We start from the raw sequence: 20373 nt of genomic DNA on the forward strand, positions 1-20373 counted from the left end.
AAGTCAAAGAGCTTGGCTTCTTCTGTGGGTTCTGTGATTGCAAATATCTTTCTTTTTCTAGCAATTCTTCAAAAGAAAAGTAAGTTCAACGCGGAAAACTTATATAATGCTTGATTAATTTTTTTAAATATATAGTTCATGTAGAAAAGCCAAAGAGCTTAGGCCAAGTTATCAAGCCAACTTTTCCAAAAATACCAAGCCACGCCAAGCCAAGCCAATTGATCAGCGTGCGCGTTTGGCTTCGCTGTACCTGCTGTACTGAGCGGCTGAGCAAATGTCAGGATGACAGTAACGCAAGAAGTGCATTTCGCCCATCATCTAGCGGCAAATGAAAAGGTAACGAGGGACAGAGCCCTGAGAAAGCTCACAAGATGGATACGAGCAAAGTCTGCCCGAGAAGACACAGGTAAGCAAGCGGCGTTCTCGGCCCCGAGTTCGAGATTTTGCGAACACGCGTGTTTTCGGGATTGAATCGACTAGCATTATTTGCAGTCACGAGTATATATTTCGATGTTTATATTTGGATAGGTGATAAGATATTAATAAATCGAATTGATTTTATCTTTAGGGAATCTTCGTTGCGTATATTGTCTGAGCTGTAGTAGAACTGCTTTGTGTTCAGATCTCTTTTTCTTCTCATGTGCAGAATTCACGGAAGAAGCCCTGATGAAGCTATGGAAAGGACTGTTCTTCTGTATGTGGATGTCAGACAAACCGTTCGTTCAAGTAAGATCCCCATTTTGGTTTATTAGATCACTGTCTGGTCGCAGGATTGGTTAGCAGAGATCACTATGCTCACACGAATTGTTCGTGGCCCTGGATGATGTTCTGTATGTTTCAAGTCTCTGTTCTGTCGTTTTCAGCAAGATCTGGCGAACAACATTGCCGGTCTGATCCACTGCTTCGCTCAACGCAGCCAGGCCCTCCTGTTCATTGACACATTTTTCAAGACAATGGCCCATGAGTGGTTTGCCATTGACAGGTTTCGACTCGAAAAGTTCATGATGGTGAGTCATTCGCTTAAATTTGTTGTTTTTGTTGTTGATTAGAAAAAAAGTAAAACAAATCTCGATATACATGGCTTGCATTGACGCCACGTTAGCTGCCATTGCTCCGTACCATGCTCTTGTGCCCGTATCCAGGGGTGGAACGGCTGCGCCATTTTGCGCCATGTTGCAGAAACTGCGCCAAAGCCAATACCTCGTGCCATTATGCACCAAATCGCAAAACGTGCGCCAAAAATCTTTTTATTTTGTCTTGGTTTCGGTTTTATTGACTCGACTGGCAACAATGAGCGCGTTTAGCCTGGTCGGCCTTGCAATCCTTTGTTCTGTTTATTCTCCCTGTGTATCCCGAGTCGGACGCGCGCGAAAAAACTCTGATTCTAAACACTATACCACCTGCGACTGGATTGTATTCTTCAACCATAAGCAGTTAAGCAAGTCGGCTGAGGTGAGGTCGAGTCATTAAGCGTCAGATTGCCTGAGGCTCTGCGGCCCGGGATCCGGACGTCAGCCATTTGAAAACAAATGAGCAAAATGTTCCTTTTAGTACTTCACCGTTAGAAGTTGGAACCGCATTAACGCAAGATAAATCATGATTTGATAGAACTGAAACGCGGTCCGATCCAAAACCTTGCCGGCCAGCAGCTCTTACGTGAGTGGTAGATCTCGGCGTACATTAACCTTGCTCCTGCTTATCACTTCAAATACGATAACTTCGTTAATCGTAGTCTGCTGCTTCAATATCGAGTTGCTCAATAGGATAAACTCGAAATTTGTTTCCCTGTTCCCCCGTGCAATTGCACGTCCGTTGCTTATGCACGTCACGTGGTTCGCACATATAATTACTATGTCGAGCACAGTGGGTTGTACAATAAGCAGTGCTGGCTTGCATTTTGAGCAGCTGAAAGCCACTCGGAAAATATCAAAGGCGCTATCTTCAGAAACATAGGGTACTTGATTGCTTTTTGATTCTCATTAAGGCTCATAAAGTTTCAAGTTTTCGCATTTGTTACACTGCTATCCCATCTACCTAGGTTCCTAACCACTCATGTTCATCTGTGCTGCTAAGCACGACTGAAATTGCTCCCGTGCTTGTCTAAGACACAAGCTGAAGTGCAATGAAAACTGATCTGAGCTGCTCCTAGCCTGCTCCAGAACGTAGTTTTAGCTGCTCCCAACCTGCTCCAAACCAGCTGTTTCAGCTGCTCCCAAGTACGTTTCACGAGTTCCACTTGTTATCTCGTGCAGCATACATTTCGCACCATCGAATTTGTTCTTCTCAGTGCACAGGAGCATGGCACGGAGCAATGGGGGCTGGTAAGGTGCCATAACGTTACTTGCAGGGCATGTACTATTAACTACTTCTGGTGTATTGTTTGTGTCATGTGAGCATACGAAACCTCTTTGTTTGGAAGACCAAATTTTGACTCGGGCGTCGTGTCAAATTCAGTGATAACCCGGGATATTCCGTGCTGCTTCACGGTGGATGTTGCACAGACGAACTTTGTGCGCAACTTTTGCCTTGACGGTGCAAACGCGATCAGGCTTAGCGTCTCTGAAAGAACGCTTCGACGAGAGGGGAATTCAAAGTTTGCGTCTTGTGCGGCTGCACACCCCGATTTCGACCCTGCTATTTCGTGTCTCTCACCTTCTTTGAAGCGTATGCTTGTTCACTGGACTCTCCCACTGTATGTGCAAGTACACTCACTCAATGACTCCTGTGCTGGATTTTCTATGTTGCCCACCAGAGGCCAGCATGTGACACAGAAGGGACACAAAGTGCTGCGTCAGTTTTCGGCTACGTTCAGTGAGGACACAAGTTCCAACTGACCACCAAGGCAGCGCTCTCATTTAACCCGTTTTCGTACAGTGCTCTTTTGTTATAGAGGCATGTTCGAAAAAGCTGTTAGGAGCCAGTCACATAACGGATTCTGCGTTAAAAAAGTTTAAGGACCACTAATTATGGCGAGCTGGTGTTTGTTAATTCTCTGAAACTCACAAAAACCCCATACCCAGCTCCACCCCGTTGTTTCGACCTTAAACTGGCGAGCATTGGCGGGTGCTCTTTGAAGCAGAACGTTAGTTATGACATTGCGGGCTCAAAGTGGCCTGGTGTCCCCGCAGTTGGTGCGACGCTTCTTTCGCCAAGGCCTGGTGTTGGCGTATGCGGGAGAGTGGAACGATGAGAACATTGTGGAGTTCTGCGATGTCCTCAAGGCTACAGCCCTCCATCCGAGCCGCAGAGACGTGCCGTTGGGGCTGAAGATGCACGTCGTGGACATTTTCCTGCAGGAACTGTCCAGGGTGCACGGCGGAAAGGTGAGTGGAAGGCAAACATTTTCATTCCAGAGTCTTGTTCTTCATTGCTGTATGCACACAAAGTAAAAAGCAAATTTCGGGGGTGCCCTAGGCATACCACACCCAGGAAGAAAATAGAGAACTTATTCTTTGTCTGGAAGTAGGATTAGTTCATAGTATGTATAGATACCAAGTGATTGTGTTGGCTGTTTCTTTAGACAGCAGGAAGTTAGCCAGCCCCAGTGGACATCTGGTGTCTGCTGTAGATGAGAAATTTGGCCAGTACAGTACCACTGCTAGCCTGGGGTCTTCGACGAGCATCACGCAGTAGAGATGCGCGGCCACACGCCGCTACGATGCTCATCCAGATCGAAATGGACAGTCGGGAAGTTCTGTATAAGTGAGGACCAGATTATTCTGGTCAACAATGTACTATCGCAAACAGTATGCGAGTGGGGACTGCACCATGCTCATTTAACGCACTGGCCAGTCTTCAAAAGATTTTCTGGCCCAAACTAAGGCTATAACTTAAAAGTTTAGGTCTTAGTCTCGAGACTGTTCGACAGATTGAAAGGTGATGGGGAGAGGGGTGACCGCAGTCATAGCAAAAAACCAAATTGAGTGTTATTTCTCGTGTTGTATGTGGGTGGACAAAGCAAGAGTTTGACTAAAAAACCTCACTTGATCTATGGCACAAACTGCATCAGCTCTTCTTGTTGCCTTACATTGTTACAGTTGACTTCGGAGCAGGCGGAACTGTTCCTGCAGCCCTTCTTCGACATCCTTACAGACTCGCCGGCGTAAGTCCTCTCATAATTTAGTTGTATCACTTCCAAGGTTTAGTTGCTGTCCCATAGTCTGATAGTACGACTTATGCGCTTTATACTTCAGTCACATTTAATCTCTCTAAGTTAATATGCTTTTTTTTTACAGTTGTGAAGTGGAGTTGAGGAAGTATGTGGACCTTTTTTTTTTATTATTCCACTTCCTTTTTTGACTCTGCAAGGGACAACAGTTTAGAGAGTTCTATGTGTGCAATATTTAATTTGAGAGACAAATCAGACTGATGTGTGTGTAACAAATGTTGGGACATCGCTCCTTTTGGGTGTTGCATAAGCTTTGTCTGGAAGTGGGAATAACTGCAGTTCACCTCAAGACGGATCAAATTTTTTATTGTGAATTGAATTTTAATATTTGGGTGTTGCATAAGCTTTGTCAGGAAGTGGGAATAACTGCAGTTCACCTCAAGAGAGATCAAATTTTTAACTGTGAATTGAATTTTAATATTTTATATTTATTGTAAATTGAGCTTGGGTACTGTAAGAAATCTCAGCTGGAAATGTTTTCTAGAAAGCCTACCTATGAGAAAGAACAGTTTTATTACATGCAAAACATTTTACATGTATGAAACAATAAGGCCCTTATAAGATGGGTTGGATAAAGCATAATATGACATCGCAAGTAAGCAATGACTATTTTATTTATTTAAATACAACCTGAGGGTTTTTTTCCCTGCAGCATCTTAAGAACAAGAGTCGGGCTATAATTATAACCGTACGAATCCACAGTCGGCGGATTTAAATCTCTACTAAGGTGCCTGCAATCTGACTGGGGCTATTGCAAGACTTCAGGTGCACGTCAAAAGATCCCCAGGTGGTCGATATTAATCCCCAGTCCTTAGCTGTGGCATGCTAGACGGCCTTTGTTGGTTTGACGCGAAAAACCTTCCAGTTTTATAATTAAAACAAAAATTTCTGAGACCATTGAGCCAGCTGAGTTGCTCTGCCTTGTCATTTGTTTCACCCAACACACTGGTGCAAAGCAGTGAAGCTCGGTGTGAAAAACCATAGGAGTCTGAAAACATTATTTACACTTTTTGAATACTGTAAACGACTTATTTTTTGCGGGCTCAATATTTCGCGATTTAGTCCAAAGCTGAACTTTTCAAATAACTCGCATAATTCTATTTTTCGCGACGCGGTAGGACCTCAGTATAGATTCCAATGTGTTTACATTTTACCGGTTTTGTTCGCAAGACCTATCTATCGCGAAGGCCTAATTTTCACGAAATTCGCGAAAATTAGGCCTTCGCGAATATTAAGTCGTTTACAGTATTGGAAAATCTCGAATACTTTGAACAGTACAAGTATGCTGCAAACCAAATAACTATTTCTGAATTATGAAAATTTTTAATATTTGCAAGTTTCTAGAGACTTTGCCACTACGTCACAGGGTCACAGCGTGACCTGTCAGTGCCAAGGAAAAGTTTTAAAGAACTTTTCGAAAGCACCTTTTTTTATATGATTTTAGTGTAGACGCCTTTGGCTATCGAGCACAGATTACTATAGCTGGCAGTTTTGCCGACTTACGAGTGTGAAATCTTCGCTGGTTTTAGTGTATAGTCTCTGACAATGCGAGGCCGGCAGAGCATCTTTTTCGGACATACTCGTTGCCTTCCGCCATGCTTTTGCTGCGTGTGCACGCTCGGGGCTCTTGAAATGCCGAAGCATCTTCGAAGGCAGGACGCTCGGGCTGGTGGCGGGACGTACGAAATCCCTTCCTGCCGTCCTCAGCCTGTCTGTGATTGCAGAGTTGGGACCATTCATACTCTTCCCTGCACAGTGGCACCCTGGTGGAATTTGTGAGGAACAACGTGTTCTTCCTGATGATCGACCTGGACCGGGAGGCTGCCGAGCTGGAGCAGGAGGGGGAGGTCCCCAACTTGGACGAAGAGGGAGAGGAGAAGGACAGCGACGAGGAGGAGGACACCTACGACGAGCACGGCCGAGTCATGGAGAAGGGCGAGTCGTCGCAGGACCTGCCCGCCATTCCCGTGGGTCCCAACACGCTTCTCGCGAGCCGTCTTGAGAGTTCCTAATTTGCGACGCATTACTTACCCATTCCTAGTTCTTGGGTATTTGTGACCCTCAACTGCTTATAATTGTTGTATTCAACATCGAAGTTGGTGCTTTCAAAATCAAATTTCTAGACACTAACAAAGTAAAAGCAAAATTTAAAAAGAAAAGTTGGTGTGGCCCTTAGGTTGAGCCGTAAACTAAGCCAGGAGTAAGCCTGCACCGTCCAAAACGGTCAAGCTCGTAAACCAGGGAGAGCAGATGAGCTACGCGGGTAGAAAATGAGGGAGAGGAGGAGAGGAGAGCGCGCATGGACTTCAGAGCACCGGGCTCCGGTTGGAATGATTAGTGGGTAGGCACTCAAGGTTGGCTGCCTTCATCTCTACTCGCCCTTCATTCACCTTCGAACGCTGGCATTTGGCGGTCACTTTTGAACAGTGAGTGGAGACAATGGAAGCTGGCTTTATGCACCTATCCACTAATCATTCCAAACAAAACACGGTGTTCTGACATCTCCGTACACTCTCATCTCATCCTCTCCCTCAGTTTCTACCCATATTGCTCGTCCTGAACGGTTTGAGGGATGTCACCACTTCCAAAACGGTTGAGGGGTAAGTGATCTCTTGCCGCCCAGCCGTGATTCATGGCACGCCTCTCATGCTTTGTTTTAAGGATTCGCATTGTTCGTCAGATTACAGTCCTCTCGTTAAACCGCCATCTCCATTCCCCCTAAAAACCATTCGTAATATGAATCAATAGAAATAATGAGACAAAAATGCCCGTATTTACCCAGTTCATTTCGGTAAATTCGGTCTGCATATCAGGGTATTCATATTAATGAAATACAATCATAAAAGGACTGCCCTTAGTCTTGAATTGGCGAAGAAAGCGGCACAGATAGCTAGGGAAGCATTCCGGGTCAGAAACGTTTCTCTGAGCTAGCATCGCCTCTGCTTCCGTCTCTTCAAGAACAAAGGGCCAGTCCTTTTTGATTATATTACTCCTGAGAGCTTGTTTTCTCAGCCCAGGTTGGTCATTTTGCGAGACATGACTGTACTTTGAATGCTAATCTCTTGTCATGCTAATCTCTTGTCATCCTATGTTTTGTTGGCAGCTGCACAGGGTGTTGTGAGTACTGGGCTGTTTGTTCCCAGGAGTTTGCCTGGCTGTTTTTACAACCACACTTCATTGGAATCTGGCAAAAGTATGCCTGTATTATGACAGAAGTATGATTTTCCTCCTTTCGAGGTGGGTGATTTGACATCAGGTGCACTTTTATTTCGGTACGTTGGCAGTGGAGTATCGTTGCTACACACTGCAAGTGCTGAGGTTGCGAAGATTTTTCTTTACGTTGTTAGGCAATTCATCGTAATGAATCCCCTACCGTTGGAGCATTCTTCCTCTCATGTTCGTTCGTCTTTCTCATTGCAGTTTGACTACGAGAGGATAGCAAACAAGCTGTTCGAGTGCACCAAACGGCATGCTCTCAAGCCGGCTAACCGTCTGGTCATCACGCGGCTTGTCAAGAAGTGAGTAAACTTCAGGCACTGCTCATGCTTTATAGATTTGGTCATCTGTCAAAACAGTGCCATCTTGGTGTGCTCATAAGAGGTATGCATAAGGTAGCATGGCCTTCTAATGAATTTTACGAAAACCGAAAGGCTGCAGTACGCTCAGCCTTTTGATGTAATTTTCTGCGCACATTTGGTACCGTTGGGCTGATGTGGCAGCGCACTGTGGCCATTTCAGAACCATTATTTAGCCAAGGATGTGGCTCTCATCTTTAACTTCCATTTTTGTTGGTTGTGGTTTCGAGTGAGACACACTTTACATATGTCTCCCTCAAAACCACAACCAACTTAGAGGCTTCTTTTACGCAAAAAAAAAAAAAAAAAAAAAAAACCTTTTTTTTTTTTATGGTACTGTGTTTGTTTTTATCACGGTGTAAGATATAAGTGTGGACGCTGTGCACGTTGGAGCTGCCAGATGAAGTCCTCTTCTCGCCTTGGTGGAAAACGGTGCCGTCAGATGGCTCCTCGATGTGTGGCCAATGGCAGCCTGTCACGGGCCGGGTTTCCCACGCTTTATGAGAGGAGCACTTTTTTTAAAAGTTGTTTTCCGGGTGCGCCTTGCCATTTAGAACTTGGCACTTGCGCCACGCATGTTGCTTGCACACTGTGTCGTCATTGACTCTAGTTTTGGGGCCTCAACGGCAGCAATAGCATTTTTATGGCCGCGTTGAAGCTAAGAGATCCCTGGTGCGGTGTTCAAGCCAGCGTCCCTCAAGGTCGAAGCAGACGCTCTAGGCAAAAAAGGTGCACGACCAAATGCCTTGGAAATGAGATACTTTTGTTGTTTTTTGTAGCATTGTTTGGATGGCGGAGGTGCTGTCGGCCGAGGCTACTTGGACGCGTGCCAGTGGGGCTTTGTCTAGTCAATTGTGTTACAGCATTCGCAGTGTTGTGTGTCCTCATGTAGGTAAATGTACCTTACACCGAGGTTTTTAATGAAGATGTCTAGTTTAGTATCAGAGTAGAAGAACTTGGTTAAAATTAGGGTGTCGAACCGAAATTTTTAACGGTTCGGTCCGGATTCGAGTTTACAGATTTCGGTTCAAGTTCAGTTCCAGGGAGCAAAACATAATGCTTCAAACCGGTTCGAATTGCTAAATTGGGAATATATTTTCCGCATTGTTCTGGCAATAGACACTATTTACGCCACCAAGCTATTAACTATATAGTTTCTTGTATCATCCGTGCAATTCACTTTTGTTTTCAGATACCAAAAATATGAAATTTAGTTATTTAATTTCGAGGCAACAGTAAAAAAAAAAATCTACATTAAAATACATGACGTCGTGTTCATACGACTCAAGATCCCTTTGTTTACCAGTCAGATATATTTTACTTGAATCAAAACGTTTAAGTACCTCTGCTGTGCTCTCATCGCGCGACGCAGCAGAGGCGGGTTGCACTATCTTTCCACAGGCGCGGTGCCGCCGGGGGCCCAGATGCTCTCCGATAGTAAGCCGAAACTTAAAAACCCGTCAAATTTGTGCGGTTTTTCAGAAAGCCGTAAAATGCTTCGTGTGCCTTCCCTCGTTCTGCAGTTTGTTGATTTAGTGTTTTTTGACCATGCTGAGCAATTTTCTAATTTAAACCATGCCGTTAAACACAATATTAAAGAAGTTAATTACGCAAAAATAATTAACAACCTAATTATCTCAGACTTTAATAATTTTCCTAAATGGGCCCCTGGCCCAGGACCAAAACGACACAAGCCTTTTTTCGTTGCGATGAGTAGTTTTTGCTGGAGCGATTTGGCCTGAGTTCTCTGAAACACCCTGTATATAAGGACGACAGAACTGAGTTAAAAGCAATGAAATTTTCAAAATGTCACGAAAGTTTTAGGATAATCCCTTTCAGTCTATTTTTATAGAAACTCCGAGCGGCAATCACAGTGCTTGTTTTTCTAACCAAACATTGTTTACACTCAGCACCGCGATTCATGTGACTTATCATGCACAAAGGAGTAATCGAAATTGTTCACTCTAATCTATACGCACCTCGCACTCAGATCGAATCTGGCCTAAAATAGTGCTTGTACAAGTGAACATTTTTTTATACAGGATAAGCTGGCATAGCCTGACTGTTGAGGTTTGTTCTTGACAAGATGTCGGTCAATTTAATTTGCAAATGAGCATTGCCCTTGCTAATTTATGATTTTAATGCGATAGCATTAAGGAGCTCATGTCGCAGAAAAGCCAATGTCGGTGGCGTGACTGGAAAATCCTGATTGGTCGATAGGGTCATGACGTCACAGCAACATGCCCTCGTGCAGGAATTTCAAACAACCCACAATGCTCACAGGAAACGTTACATCATGCGTGGAATGAAAGTGATTAAAACAAGACCTACAATGTTAATTAAAGGTCGCCGTATGTCTAAAATGATTTCACTTTATACAAAGTAATTCCTTTGTCTTAAAGGAAAAAATAATTAAGAACTTTATGCAGGATTCAAACTCTCGACCCTTCGGTTGCGAGTCAGACACGCTCCCGACTATACTCCGTTTCACCTTGTGTTGTACCGCAGCGAAGGCTAGAAGCGCGAGCTCATAGCATTTGCAGCTACTATCATTGCGCGAGAGCTTGTGCCGATGAGATGTACCCTGAGCATGGAGCTCGCGCTCGTAGCCTTTCCTGCGGTATATCATAAGGTGAAACAGAGTATAGGCCACGCGAGGCATGCTTGTACGGCGAATGCGAAGGTGATGCGAACGAGGCCCGTTAATGTATCGCATTTATCTTTTAAAGACGAAGGTTCAGCTTCCTCAAGATTGTTTTGTTTAGTAAAACGAAGTAGTATTTTATGTCCTGCTCGACATTGCAGCTACTTAATTTGACACTTTCTGACTTTTTGCGTGCATAACCGTCATAGTTCTACCGTGTGCCCCTGTGTACTTCGCTTTTGTACAGCCCACAGACATATAAAAGTAATGTTCACCACATAAAAGAGTTCATAATAGACTCCTATATGTTTGAGAAGTATTAGGTGTGAGGAACACATAGTTATGCAAGTTAGCTTCAAAATCAGAAATGTGTGTAGAGCTCTCTCAAATCACTTACAACGTGCCTGTCGGGGATAAAAACGCCAGGAAAGGTTTGCAGAGCACCTTTCAGATAATTGGGGCAAGGGGGAGATGGAGGCATTGCTTTTACCCTTTATTTATGTTGTCAAATCTTCAGTTAATAATTAAATATATTTTTATAATGGTCAATAAATTTTACTTCATAAAGTTTACATAACCGCTTGAGACTGACACGGAAGGACAATAGTCACATTTCGTCATTTCAAATATTTCTGTTCCCATGGAGGACATTTTTCCGAGGCAGTTCAGCAAGAACGAAAAAATATTTTGGTGCCTCAATAATGTAAAATTGGTTGTGCAACATTTTTTGTACTTTCAGTAAATACTGTTAAGAAGTAACCCCTGATGTTGATAGCTTGCAAAGACATCTATTAGTTTCCCCTCTGCGCAATAGCAGATGCAGAAAAAATAAAGGAAAGAGACAGCTGTCTATCTTCTCCTCAACTCGCAATTGGAACAAGCGGCCATGTGATCTGACGCTAGTTATATACCGTCAGTGTTCGTCATAGTCATAGGTATCGGAGCTAGGGTTTGCAAAGCAAAAGCTTAGGCTGAGCTTCAGATATTGTTAGAGTTGGGGTATTACCATATTTAATTGAACGTGAGCCTTTACCCGAACGTTTGGCGATGCTGATTGTCATGAACCCGAGCACTAGACTCAGGGTTATGAAAATCGCTTACGTCTCGGTGCGAAATCATGATTTCATGTTGCGTCACGTTTTCAACAAGGTTAATACATCTAGCGACTTCCTCAAATTAAATCGATAAAAGACAATTTTCTTTGTTTCATTTGAATGCGCGAAGTTTAAGAAATAAACACGAAGGTGTTGACATGTTACTCGATCAGTTAAACCATAATTTTGATATTTTAGCTTTTACTGAAACCTGGTTTTCAAACGACTACGATGTCGTTCGCTTCGCGGGATATGAGTGCACGTCAATATCCCGGGACAATATGAAGGGAGGGGGTGTGGCGCTGTACGTAAAGGAACACCTAGATATACATGTCGTGTCAGAATTCTCTATAATTAACCCCCATTATGAGTCTCTCATGGTAAAGTGTGCAGGTACCATAGTTGTCGTTGTGTATAGACCTCCTTCGGGTACAGTAGCCACGTTTCTAGAATTCCTGGAAAATATGCTGGAATGGTGCGCCCAAATCGGTGAACATGCTATTATTTGTGGCGACTTTAATATAGATGTGTTATCAGCAGATCCAGCCAGACAAAGGCTTCTTGATGTTTTTCATTCTTTTGGTCATGAAAATGTAATTCATGTCCCAACCAGGGTGACGGAAATGTCTCAGACCTTGCTTGACCTGTGCTTTACAAACTATCAGGTGAATGAGCTAGAGGCGGGTGTTCTGCTATCGGATCTAAGTGACCATTTACCTATTTTTATTTTTTTACCCCCTTGTTCAACACAACGTAAAGAACCCACAAGTCATGCACACATTATGTATAGGGTCATTAACGATAAAAATATTACGTTGTTTCAAAGTTTAGTCGAGGAGGAAAACTGGAGCTTCGTTCTTCGGTTGGATGATCCCGTTGCAGCATACGACTTATTTTCTACAAGAATTAAGATACTATATGATCAAGCGTTTCCAATGGTTCCATTTAAAAGGGACAGGAAGTCTAGAAAGCCTTGGATTGATGCCGCACTTCTTAGGAGAATAAAAGAACGAGATAAGCTCTTCGCCCTTTTTATAAAAACAAAACATCCGGATTATCTAGCTGAATTTAAAAAGAGCAGAAATAAACTAGGCGCTGATATTAAACGAGCACGAAATGTGTATCATGAAAATAAGTTCGCGGATATATATAATAATCCCAGAAAAGTGTGGAAAAATGTAAACGACCTACTTTCTGAAAACGAAAGAAAAAATATTTCTGAGCTTATATTTGAAGGCGTGTCCTGTACAGGGGCTAAGCTTGCTGATAAATTTAATGCCCACTTTTTGATGTCCGGTGCTTCCCCTGGCAATGTTATTAGTAGTTGTGATTACGAATCTTACATCTCACCGAGTATTGAGAGTTCAATATTTTTGTTTCCTACTACTGAAACCGAAGTATACAGCCTAATACACAAACTTAAGAATAACAGTGCTTGTGGTGAAGATGGTATAAAATCCCAGCCTATAAAATCAGTTGCTCACTTAATTAGTGGGCCAATCTCACATATATGTAATCTAATTCTGAGTACCGGCATATTTCCCGATAAATTAAAGATAGCAAGAGTGTCGGTGATTCACAAAGGAGGTGATAAAAATGACCTAAATAACTACAGACCAATCTCTGTTCTTCCCATTTTTTCCAAACTCATAGAAGGAGCTATTAATGCACGACTAATAAATTTTTTTAAACAAAATAATGTTATAGCTGAGCAACAGTACGGCTTTCAGAAGCAAAAATCGTCTGAATTGGCGCTGCTAAACATCAAAAATAAAATAATTGACAATTTCGAGCAGAAGTTATATACAGTAGGAGTGTTTCTTGACTTCAAAAAGGCGTTTGATTCAATCAAGCATCATATTCTTTTCAGCAAATTGTCCAAATATGGAATTAGGGGAATCTCACTTAGTTTAATAAAAAGCTATTTATCGAATCGTTCACAATATACAGACATAAATCACGCGAGGTCAAATATCGGTAAAATAGAATACGGTGTCCCGCAAGGGTCCATTCTTGGTCCTCTCTTATTTTTAATCTACATAAATGACATTATAAGAATACCTCAAACACCAGATATAATTTTATATGCTGATGACACAAACATATTTTTTTCTGGAAGAAGCCTAGAAGTACTCGAGCACGAAACGAACGCATGGCTTGGAAATTTATCATCGTGGCTTAGAGCAAACCAAATTCAATTAAACACGAAAAAAACAAAGTATATTATATTTCGACCACGAAATAAATGTATTCAGCAGGAGATTCAAATTCAATTTCAAAGCGAAATCATCGAACGTGTTATATCACATAGGTTCTTAGGTGTTCTGTTTCATGAAACTCTAAATTGGTCTTTCCATGTGCAGAGAATAAGAACGGAAATCTCACGCTCAATCGGGATTATCTATAGACTTAAAAATGTGCTGCCTCACTGGGTAAAAAAACAACTATATTATACCTTAGTTCATTCACGTCTTCACTACTGTCTCCTTGTATGGGGGACCACAGTAAAAACAAATATAGAAACCCTGCACATATTGCAGAAAAAGGCCCTGCGCTTGGTCGAAAATGCCCCGTACCGGAGTCACTCTGCTCCGCTCTTTAGAAAGCACCGAATATTGACTATTCAAAATGTTATAAATAAAAAATTATCTTTATTAATCTATAATCAAATCAAATTAGAACCAACTGTCTTTTTCAGTACGTATCTTTGGACAGATCATCCCTACAATTTTCGGCACACCACCTACAGAAGGCAAAAAATACGCACAAACTATGGCATACAAAAATTAGATTATCAAATACCTGTACTTCTGAATGACCACCCTGATCTCATGACCATTATTCTGGGAGGTATGTCTATATAAGCTTTAAAGAAAAACATAAATGTCTATCTATTGTCCCTTCAAAAATAACATGTTTTTTTTTCAGTATTTTTTTTGTGTGCGCGTATGTTGTTTTTTGTGCAGCATCTCTTTGTAGAGATGGCTGGCTGGCTGCACTATGTTGTTGTTTGTGGCCCCTTTGTTTGTCATGTTTGTGCAGGCATAAAAATTGATGTGCCTCGTTGTTGTTTGTCTTACGTGGGGGAGAGCCTGTTTTAGTTCATTGTTTTCTCTTTGTTTACAGTGTTCTGTACCGCTTATGGGATTTTATGTTTGATCTTTCATGATCAAGTAGTTTTCGTCATCTAAGTCTTTCATTTTGTCTGGACGTGGAGGTGGCGGGGGGCTGTCGCCTTGTCAGGCATGTCGATGCCTTTTGTGACGGCCCCCCAGACAGCTGTATTCCTCGACGGTTGTCTAAATAAACTTTGATTTGATTTGATTTGAAATCGACTTGACGAAGTGAGTCACGTGACGTCGCGGGGTCACGTGATATTACTTGACAGCATGTATTGACACCATGACGTCACGAGACAATGTGACGCATGGTTGATCATAGTGCCAATACAAAAGCGCCACGAAAACTCACAATTGATCATACATTGGAATTCTGTATATGACGATTTAATCAAAAGATAGAAATACAGCTGCCAATTTTTTATTCCCGTGTATTAATTTTGTGATACTAGCAAAAAAGAAAAAAAAAACACCTTGAACTGTTTTGAACCGGTTACCGTTATATTTTTTTTTGTTTGGTTTGGTTCCGGTTCAGTTTCAAGATGGCGGTGAAGATTTCGGTTCGGTTCAGTTCCGGTTCAGCTAAAAATAGCGATTCAGTTCGGTTCTGGTTGACGCCCTGGTTAAAATATTAGCTTGCAGTGATGTCAAGGGATCATTTGGCATTTTGAGGCAATAGCTTTATATGGAAATCCTGCACAAACCTCGTTTGTGGTGTTAGTGTTGGTCATACCATTAAGCAACTATCGGAGAGGGTGTCGTCAACAGAGCACAGGTGCAACCATGCTCCGTTGAGTAGAGCACCACGTGCCAAGAGGTAAGCAATGCACCAACACTTTGCTCTCCTCTGCTGCGTACAAACGTGAGGGCTGCGTAGTAGGGTAGGAACCACACACTGTCCACTGTCCCACCTTCTTCGCCTTTGACGGAATGTCTAAGTCGGGCGACTTTTGTTGTTCAGGTATCGGAGCATCCTCCAAGAGGGGCTCCTCAAGCCGCCCGCTCCGGATGACGACCAGGGCGACATCATCACGGAGAAGGAGGTAGACGACGCTGCGATAAGGCTGGAACAGGAGCGGCTGGAGGAGCTGGAGAGGGAGAGGCAGGAGCTGCAGAAGCTGAAGGAAGGCCGTTCGCAAGCAGCAGATGCCCAGTTTGGGTTCGACTCGACCAGCGGAGCGTACGAGTACCAACGAGCAGGTTCTGACGACGACGTCGAATCTGGCAGCGAGTCCGACGCGGACAACGACACGACGGAGGACAACGAGGAAGCACCAAAATCGTCCTCCCTTGAGGCAAAGAAGCGAAAGAAACGTGGGGCTCGTGCTGTTCCACTTGACGAAGAGAACTGCGGCGTCAGTTCCGACGAGGAACCCTTGGAAGCCAAGAAGGCTTCACCCAAGAAGCGAGTACGAAGGAGGTTGCGGAAGTTCGCTGTACCGGAGGCTTCGAGTTTAGACGAGACTGGCCAGGAGGGGAAGGAATGCTCGCGCGAAGACGAAGCCGAAAGGGAGATCGGCGCTCTCTTGGAGAACAGAGTGTCAAAAAGTAAGAGGAAACGGGGCGGGAGCATGGAACGAGTGGGTGACGATTTGGGCAGCGACAAACCGGAAAGCTTGAAAAAGGCGAGAAAGCGTAGGAGGAAAATCCGCGCAGAACCGGCTACTTCTGACAGTGGTCAAGGGGTCGAGGCAACTGGCTTGTCGGAGCACGACATCGGCGAAGGAATTTCGAAAAAAGTTGCAAAGAAGTCCGGGGTAAATGGCATGGGTTCGGGTTTTCCTGGGAAGAAGCAGAAACTTTACGTTGGCAAGAAGGTGGAGAGACTTGTTCTAGGCAAGGCACCTCGAAAGAAGTCCATCCTGAAGAACAAGGGAGGCTTTGCAATTGTTTGCAACTTGAAGGCGACAAAAAAGAATGGTTCTGCCTTGCCAGCCAAAGTTGAAAGCAAGGATGCTGGTGTATCTCTGGGACCAAAGAAAAGTAGGAAGGTGAGAAAGCAGGAGGCACTAAAGAGAAAGCAGGAGCAGGTGCCTAACGGAACTCCTGACACTTTCGAGCCGAAGACAGAATCTCCCAAGGTGGTTGGTTTGACGGGAACCGAGACGGCTGAAAGAAAGCGGGTTCCCTTGATCACGCTCACGAAAAGATTGGATGCTAAAGGACCAATATTTTCAATCAAACCCGAGAGTGGGTCACCTGCGGCTACACAAAGCACTGAGGCGGAAGGGGGGCAGTTCCAAGTGAGCACCCCAACTGCTGCCGTCTTTCGCAAATGCCTCAGCAAAGTGCAATCGGAGAAGCCATATGTATGTTGTTTGTTCCTTTTTTGTTGTTTTTGTGCCCCTTTTGGCATGTATCGGGGACTGAGGTTACTTTGTATTTTGCAGAGAATGAAACGGATGGCACCAACAGAAAAGTTTTCGTTGTCTTTTCAAGGAGAGAAGAAAGTCAACTTTGCCCTTTCAAGGAACAAGTCACAAGGTTAGTACTACAGTCAAACCCCCTTATAAAGAAACAGCAGGAAACACTACGATCAGTTCGATATAGCAAAAACATTTACAACAAACTTTCACGATGCTTCTGTTGTAAGGCGGGAGCTTATCTTTCTTTCTCATCTCTTTGCCGCGGCCTTTGAACAACGCGCTGTAATTATTTTTCTTAATATCTTTTTTTTGCATGCGTGCAGGTTTTGTTATTTTAGCTTATCTCCCCTTCTGAATCGCTTTTCTTCGTGGTAATAGAGATGCATGCTTTGGGATGAAAAGTTTTTAATGTGCGCACCGCACAGAGTGTTTTTTTTTTAGCTTTCTCCCCTTCTGAATTGCTTCTCTTCGCTCAATTTTGTTTGCAGCTTCAGCTTTTGGAGTTTTCATTTTTTCCTACTTTTTTTTTTGGAAAGGGAGGGAGGGGGGGGGGGGCTAAAAGACGATTGTTTGCACGTCTTTGGAAGCCTTCCCGGGAAAAAAAAGTTTGATATAGCCAATGTGTTGTTCTTTATAAAAAGTTTTTTTTTCATCCATTTTTATTAAAATTTTTGGTGGGTTCGATATCGACAATAATTTTTTATACGTGGGTTCCTTCTAAACGGGTTTCACTGTATGTTGCATACGTTTGTAGTAGGTCAAAGGTAGTTCCTTTTGAAGTGCAATTCATAAGGCTTCCAGGTTTTATAAATACATATAAAATAGCATGCAGCATGGGACAACCTTGGCAAAGGGTAATTCAAAGTGCGGGTGGTCAAGTAGCAACTTGTTCTGTGCTATTGCGGCTTTCAGTTACGGTCAATGAATAACAATATGTTCGACTTCACGCCATGCTTAATGGTATCTCACTATTTTTTAAACTTCTTTTCTAGATCCAAGAGAGTACTTTGAAACCCTGAAGAACAGTCCTGAGATTCCGTTTGACGCCTCCAGAAAACCTGTCCAAGGCGTACTAAAGACCAATATGTCCCAGACACCAGCAGGAGTCAAGAGTCAAAAGCGCTCAAGAGCATCGGATTTCTTTTAAAGTGCCCCCGCATTATGTTTCTCACAATTTTAAATTTCCATGACTGACACAGATGAGTATGTGAAGCTGCAGGAAGTAATAGAGGAATTAAGAAAATTTTGAGTTCATTGATATATATGTGTGAAACTGATTCAAAATAACAAGCACCTTTCCCCTTTGTTGCTAGTGCCATTGAAATAGGAATAACAAGAGCATGCACTCACTACATGCCCAAATTTTCCATTCAGTTTTGAGGATGTGAATGACCGGCCTTTTTACTGGTGCATCTCACTAATATTTGCCTGAAGAGCACATGCTCTAAAACATCAGTAAGGGTTCACATTAACTTTTTCAGCCAGCACTGCATGTGGATGCCGAGGTCGCCATGTTTCACACTTCACCAATACTATTACCAAGTATGGACTTTAAATGCTTGTGTTTGCCACTAACTGGCACATAATTTGACTCAGAATTAAAGGGACCCTTTAATCGTGGAGCCACTATTGAAAATGAAGTCCTGCTGTCCTCTGTCATTACCAGCTCATAAATTTGATCCAATAGACCTATTGCTATATTACCCAAGCATCAAGGAGAATGCAGGGATTGGTGTTCCACACGCAGCACGTGCTGACGTCAGCAGTAATAACTTTTCTAAAGCAAATACCTAAAACAAATGGCATCTTGCACGCGCGTTCGTCAACGCTTTCTTTTGGTTATTTGCTTCGAATCTTTTACACGGGGAAGGCTTGCGCGTGTGGCATGTGGAACACCAATCCCTGCATTCTCCTTGTTGCTTGGGTAATATAGCAAATGCTCTATTTGGAGTTATCAATCTTCACTGTGCCATGTGCTCTTGCACCTGCTAGACCAGGGGTCTCCAAACCCCGGCCCCTTCTGACCGGCCCTCAGCTGGCCGCGGTCCTTCCAGAGACACCATTACCAATGCCCGCTTGCAGCAAGCCTGCTGCTACTGAAGCAAAAATAAACTCGCATGAAAAAACGGCGCATCCTTGCGTACATGAAGATGCAGAAACGACGAGCACTATTTATTCATTTTTTTATACTTTAAATTTCTATATTTATATTTTAGCCCTTGAGACTGCGACTGACCCCCAGTCTGGCCCCTTAGCCAAGATATTTGGAGGCCCCTGTGCTAGACAATGACAAGCATAGTTCGGGCTTTAAATTGCGAATGTGAATTCTAACATCCTTGGTTTTTACTTGCGATTAAGGTAATAGAGATGTGTGAATCCTCATGTACAGAGCACATGTAAAATATATTGGCTTAATGTCTTCGAGTTGTATGGTTTCTTTTCCTGACATTTGAATGCTAGAGATCACCTCTGGGGGCAGTCATTCAGCATGCTTTTCTCCCCATGCTTTGTTTTTTTATGTTTTCAAGGCTGCAGTCCATCATGTCTATACAACCATATGCATACAAATTTAGTTAGTGGTTACCATCACACCTCTGACCCACCCTTTACCCTTAAAAGTGCCCTGCAACAACTTATTGACTGGTTTTTATTTTGCACCGATCCTGAGCGCACTGAACATAGTAACTTGATGAAACTTTGCTTTTCTCAAATTTTGCTTTATTTTAAAAGTTATAGGCAAATTAGAATTACAAAAACAAGCAAAAAATAACCTCCTTCATGACGTCGTAGGTCCTGGCTTGAGTGGCCGTGAACTAGAGGAAGAGTAGTGAGCTCATCGAGCGCTTACGGCTGCCAAACACCGTGTCGACGGCTCGAGAGGGCGCCACTAAAGCACGTGTTGGATAGGCTCTATGAAGCGGGTGGCCAGGGCAGCTCGCATTGCATTTGCTGCACGATTAAAGACTAATTCGGCATAACACTTCATTGGCCATAAATGGCAGCAAAACACGGAATAAATATCAGTTCAGAACGGGAGCCACTTCACGCTTCCATACCGCCAAATGGCAAAATCGCCAGCCAAGCCCGCGTCGAATCCTCGAGCCAGTATACGACCGCAGGGCCGCCGCATACATCCGGGACCTCTCTACGCTTGTCGTTCGTCGGCGCCTCATCGCAATAGCCCTTTCGAGTATGCACCGTTTTTTCCGCCACTTGGTGGCAGGTATGTCGACGGGTCATTTCTCGTTTCCATTCTTTAAAAACTGCATTTGTTTCTTTTCTGATCTAAAATACAGAACAAAAACTACTTTCATACATAATTGAAACGGTTCGCGACACTTATATTTTGTATCTCGACTAAAAAAAGCTCTTAGCACTTCTGACCTGTAGTAAGCCCAGAACCAAGG

The 20373-nt window shown here is 43.3% G+C and overlaps 1 protein-coding gene across 1 annotated transcript; it reads left to right on the top strand.

Annotated features, from left to right (window-relative positions):
* The first annotated feature begins 206 nt into the window (after positions 1 to 206).
* LOC120850793 (ribosomal RNA processing protein 1 homolog A) lies at positions 207 to 18272 on the top strand. The gene is made up of 10 exons (XM_040498863.2): positions 207 to 406; positions 647 to 726; positions 864 to 1007; positions 3129 to 3323; positions 4038 to 4102; positions 5925 to 6135; positions 7589 to 7686; positions 15562 to 16909; positions 16991 to 17084; positions 17959 to 18272. Exons 1-10 carry the CDS (start codon positions 283 to 285, stop codon positions 18111 to 18113), a joined length of 2514 nt encoding a protein of 837 aa, XP_040354797.1. The 5' UTR covers positions 207 to 282; the 3' UTR covers positions 18114 to 18272.
* The last annotated feature ends 2101 nt before the right edge of the window (positions 18273 to 20373 follow it).

The sequence above is a fragment of the Ixodes scapularis genome, unplaced genomic scaffold, assembly GCF_016920785.2.
Source record: "Ixodes scapularis isolate PalLabHiFi unplaced genomic scaffold, ASM1692078v2 PGA_scaffold0__279_contigs__length_252992795, whole genome shotgun sequence".
Lineage (NCBI taxonomy): Eukaryota > Metazoa > Arthropoda > Arachnida > Ixodida > Ixodidae > Ixodes > Ixodes scapularis.

Bases quoted from the DNA above. Each gene is read 5' to 3' on its own strand.
- LOC120850793 (XM_040498863.2), top strand. From the start codon at position 283: ATGACAGTAACGCAAGAAGTGCATTTCGCCCATCATCTAGCGGCAAAT. The intron at 1,008-3,128 runs GTGAGTCATTCG...GTGTCCCCGCAG, and splicing joins GACTCGAAAAGTTCATGATG to TTGGTGCGACGCTTCTTTCG. The intron at 16,910-16,990 runs GTATGTTGTTTG...TGTATTTTGCAG, and splicing joins TGCAATCGGAGAAGCCATAT to AGAATGAAACGGATGGCACC.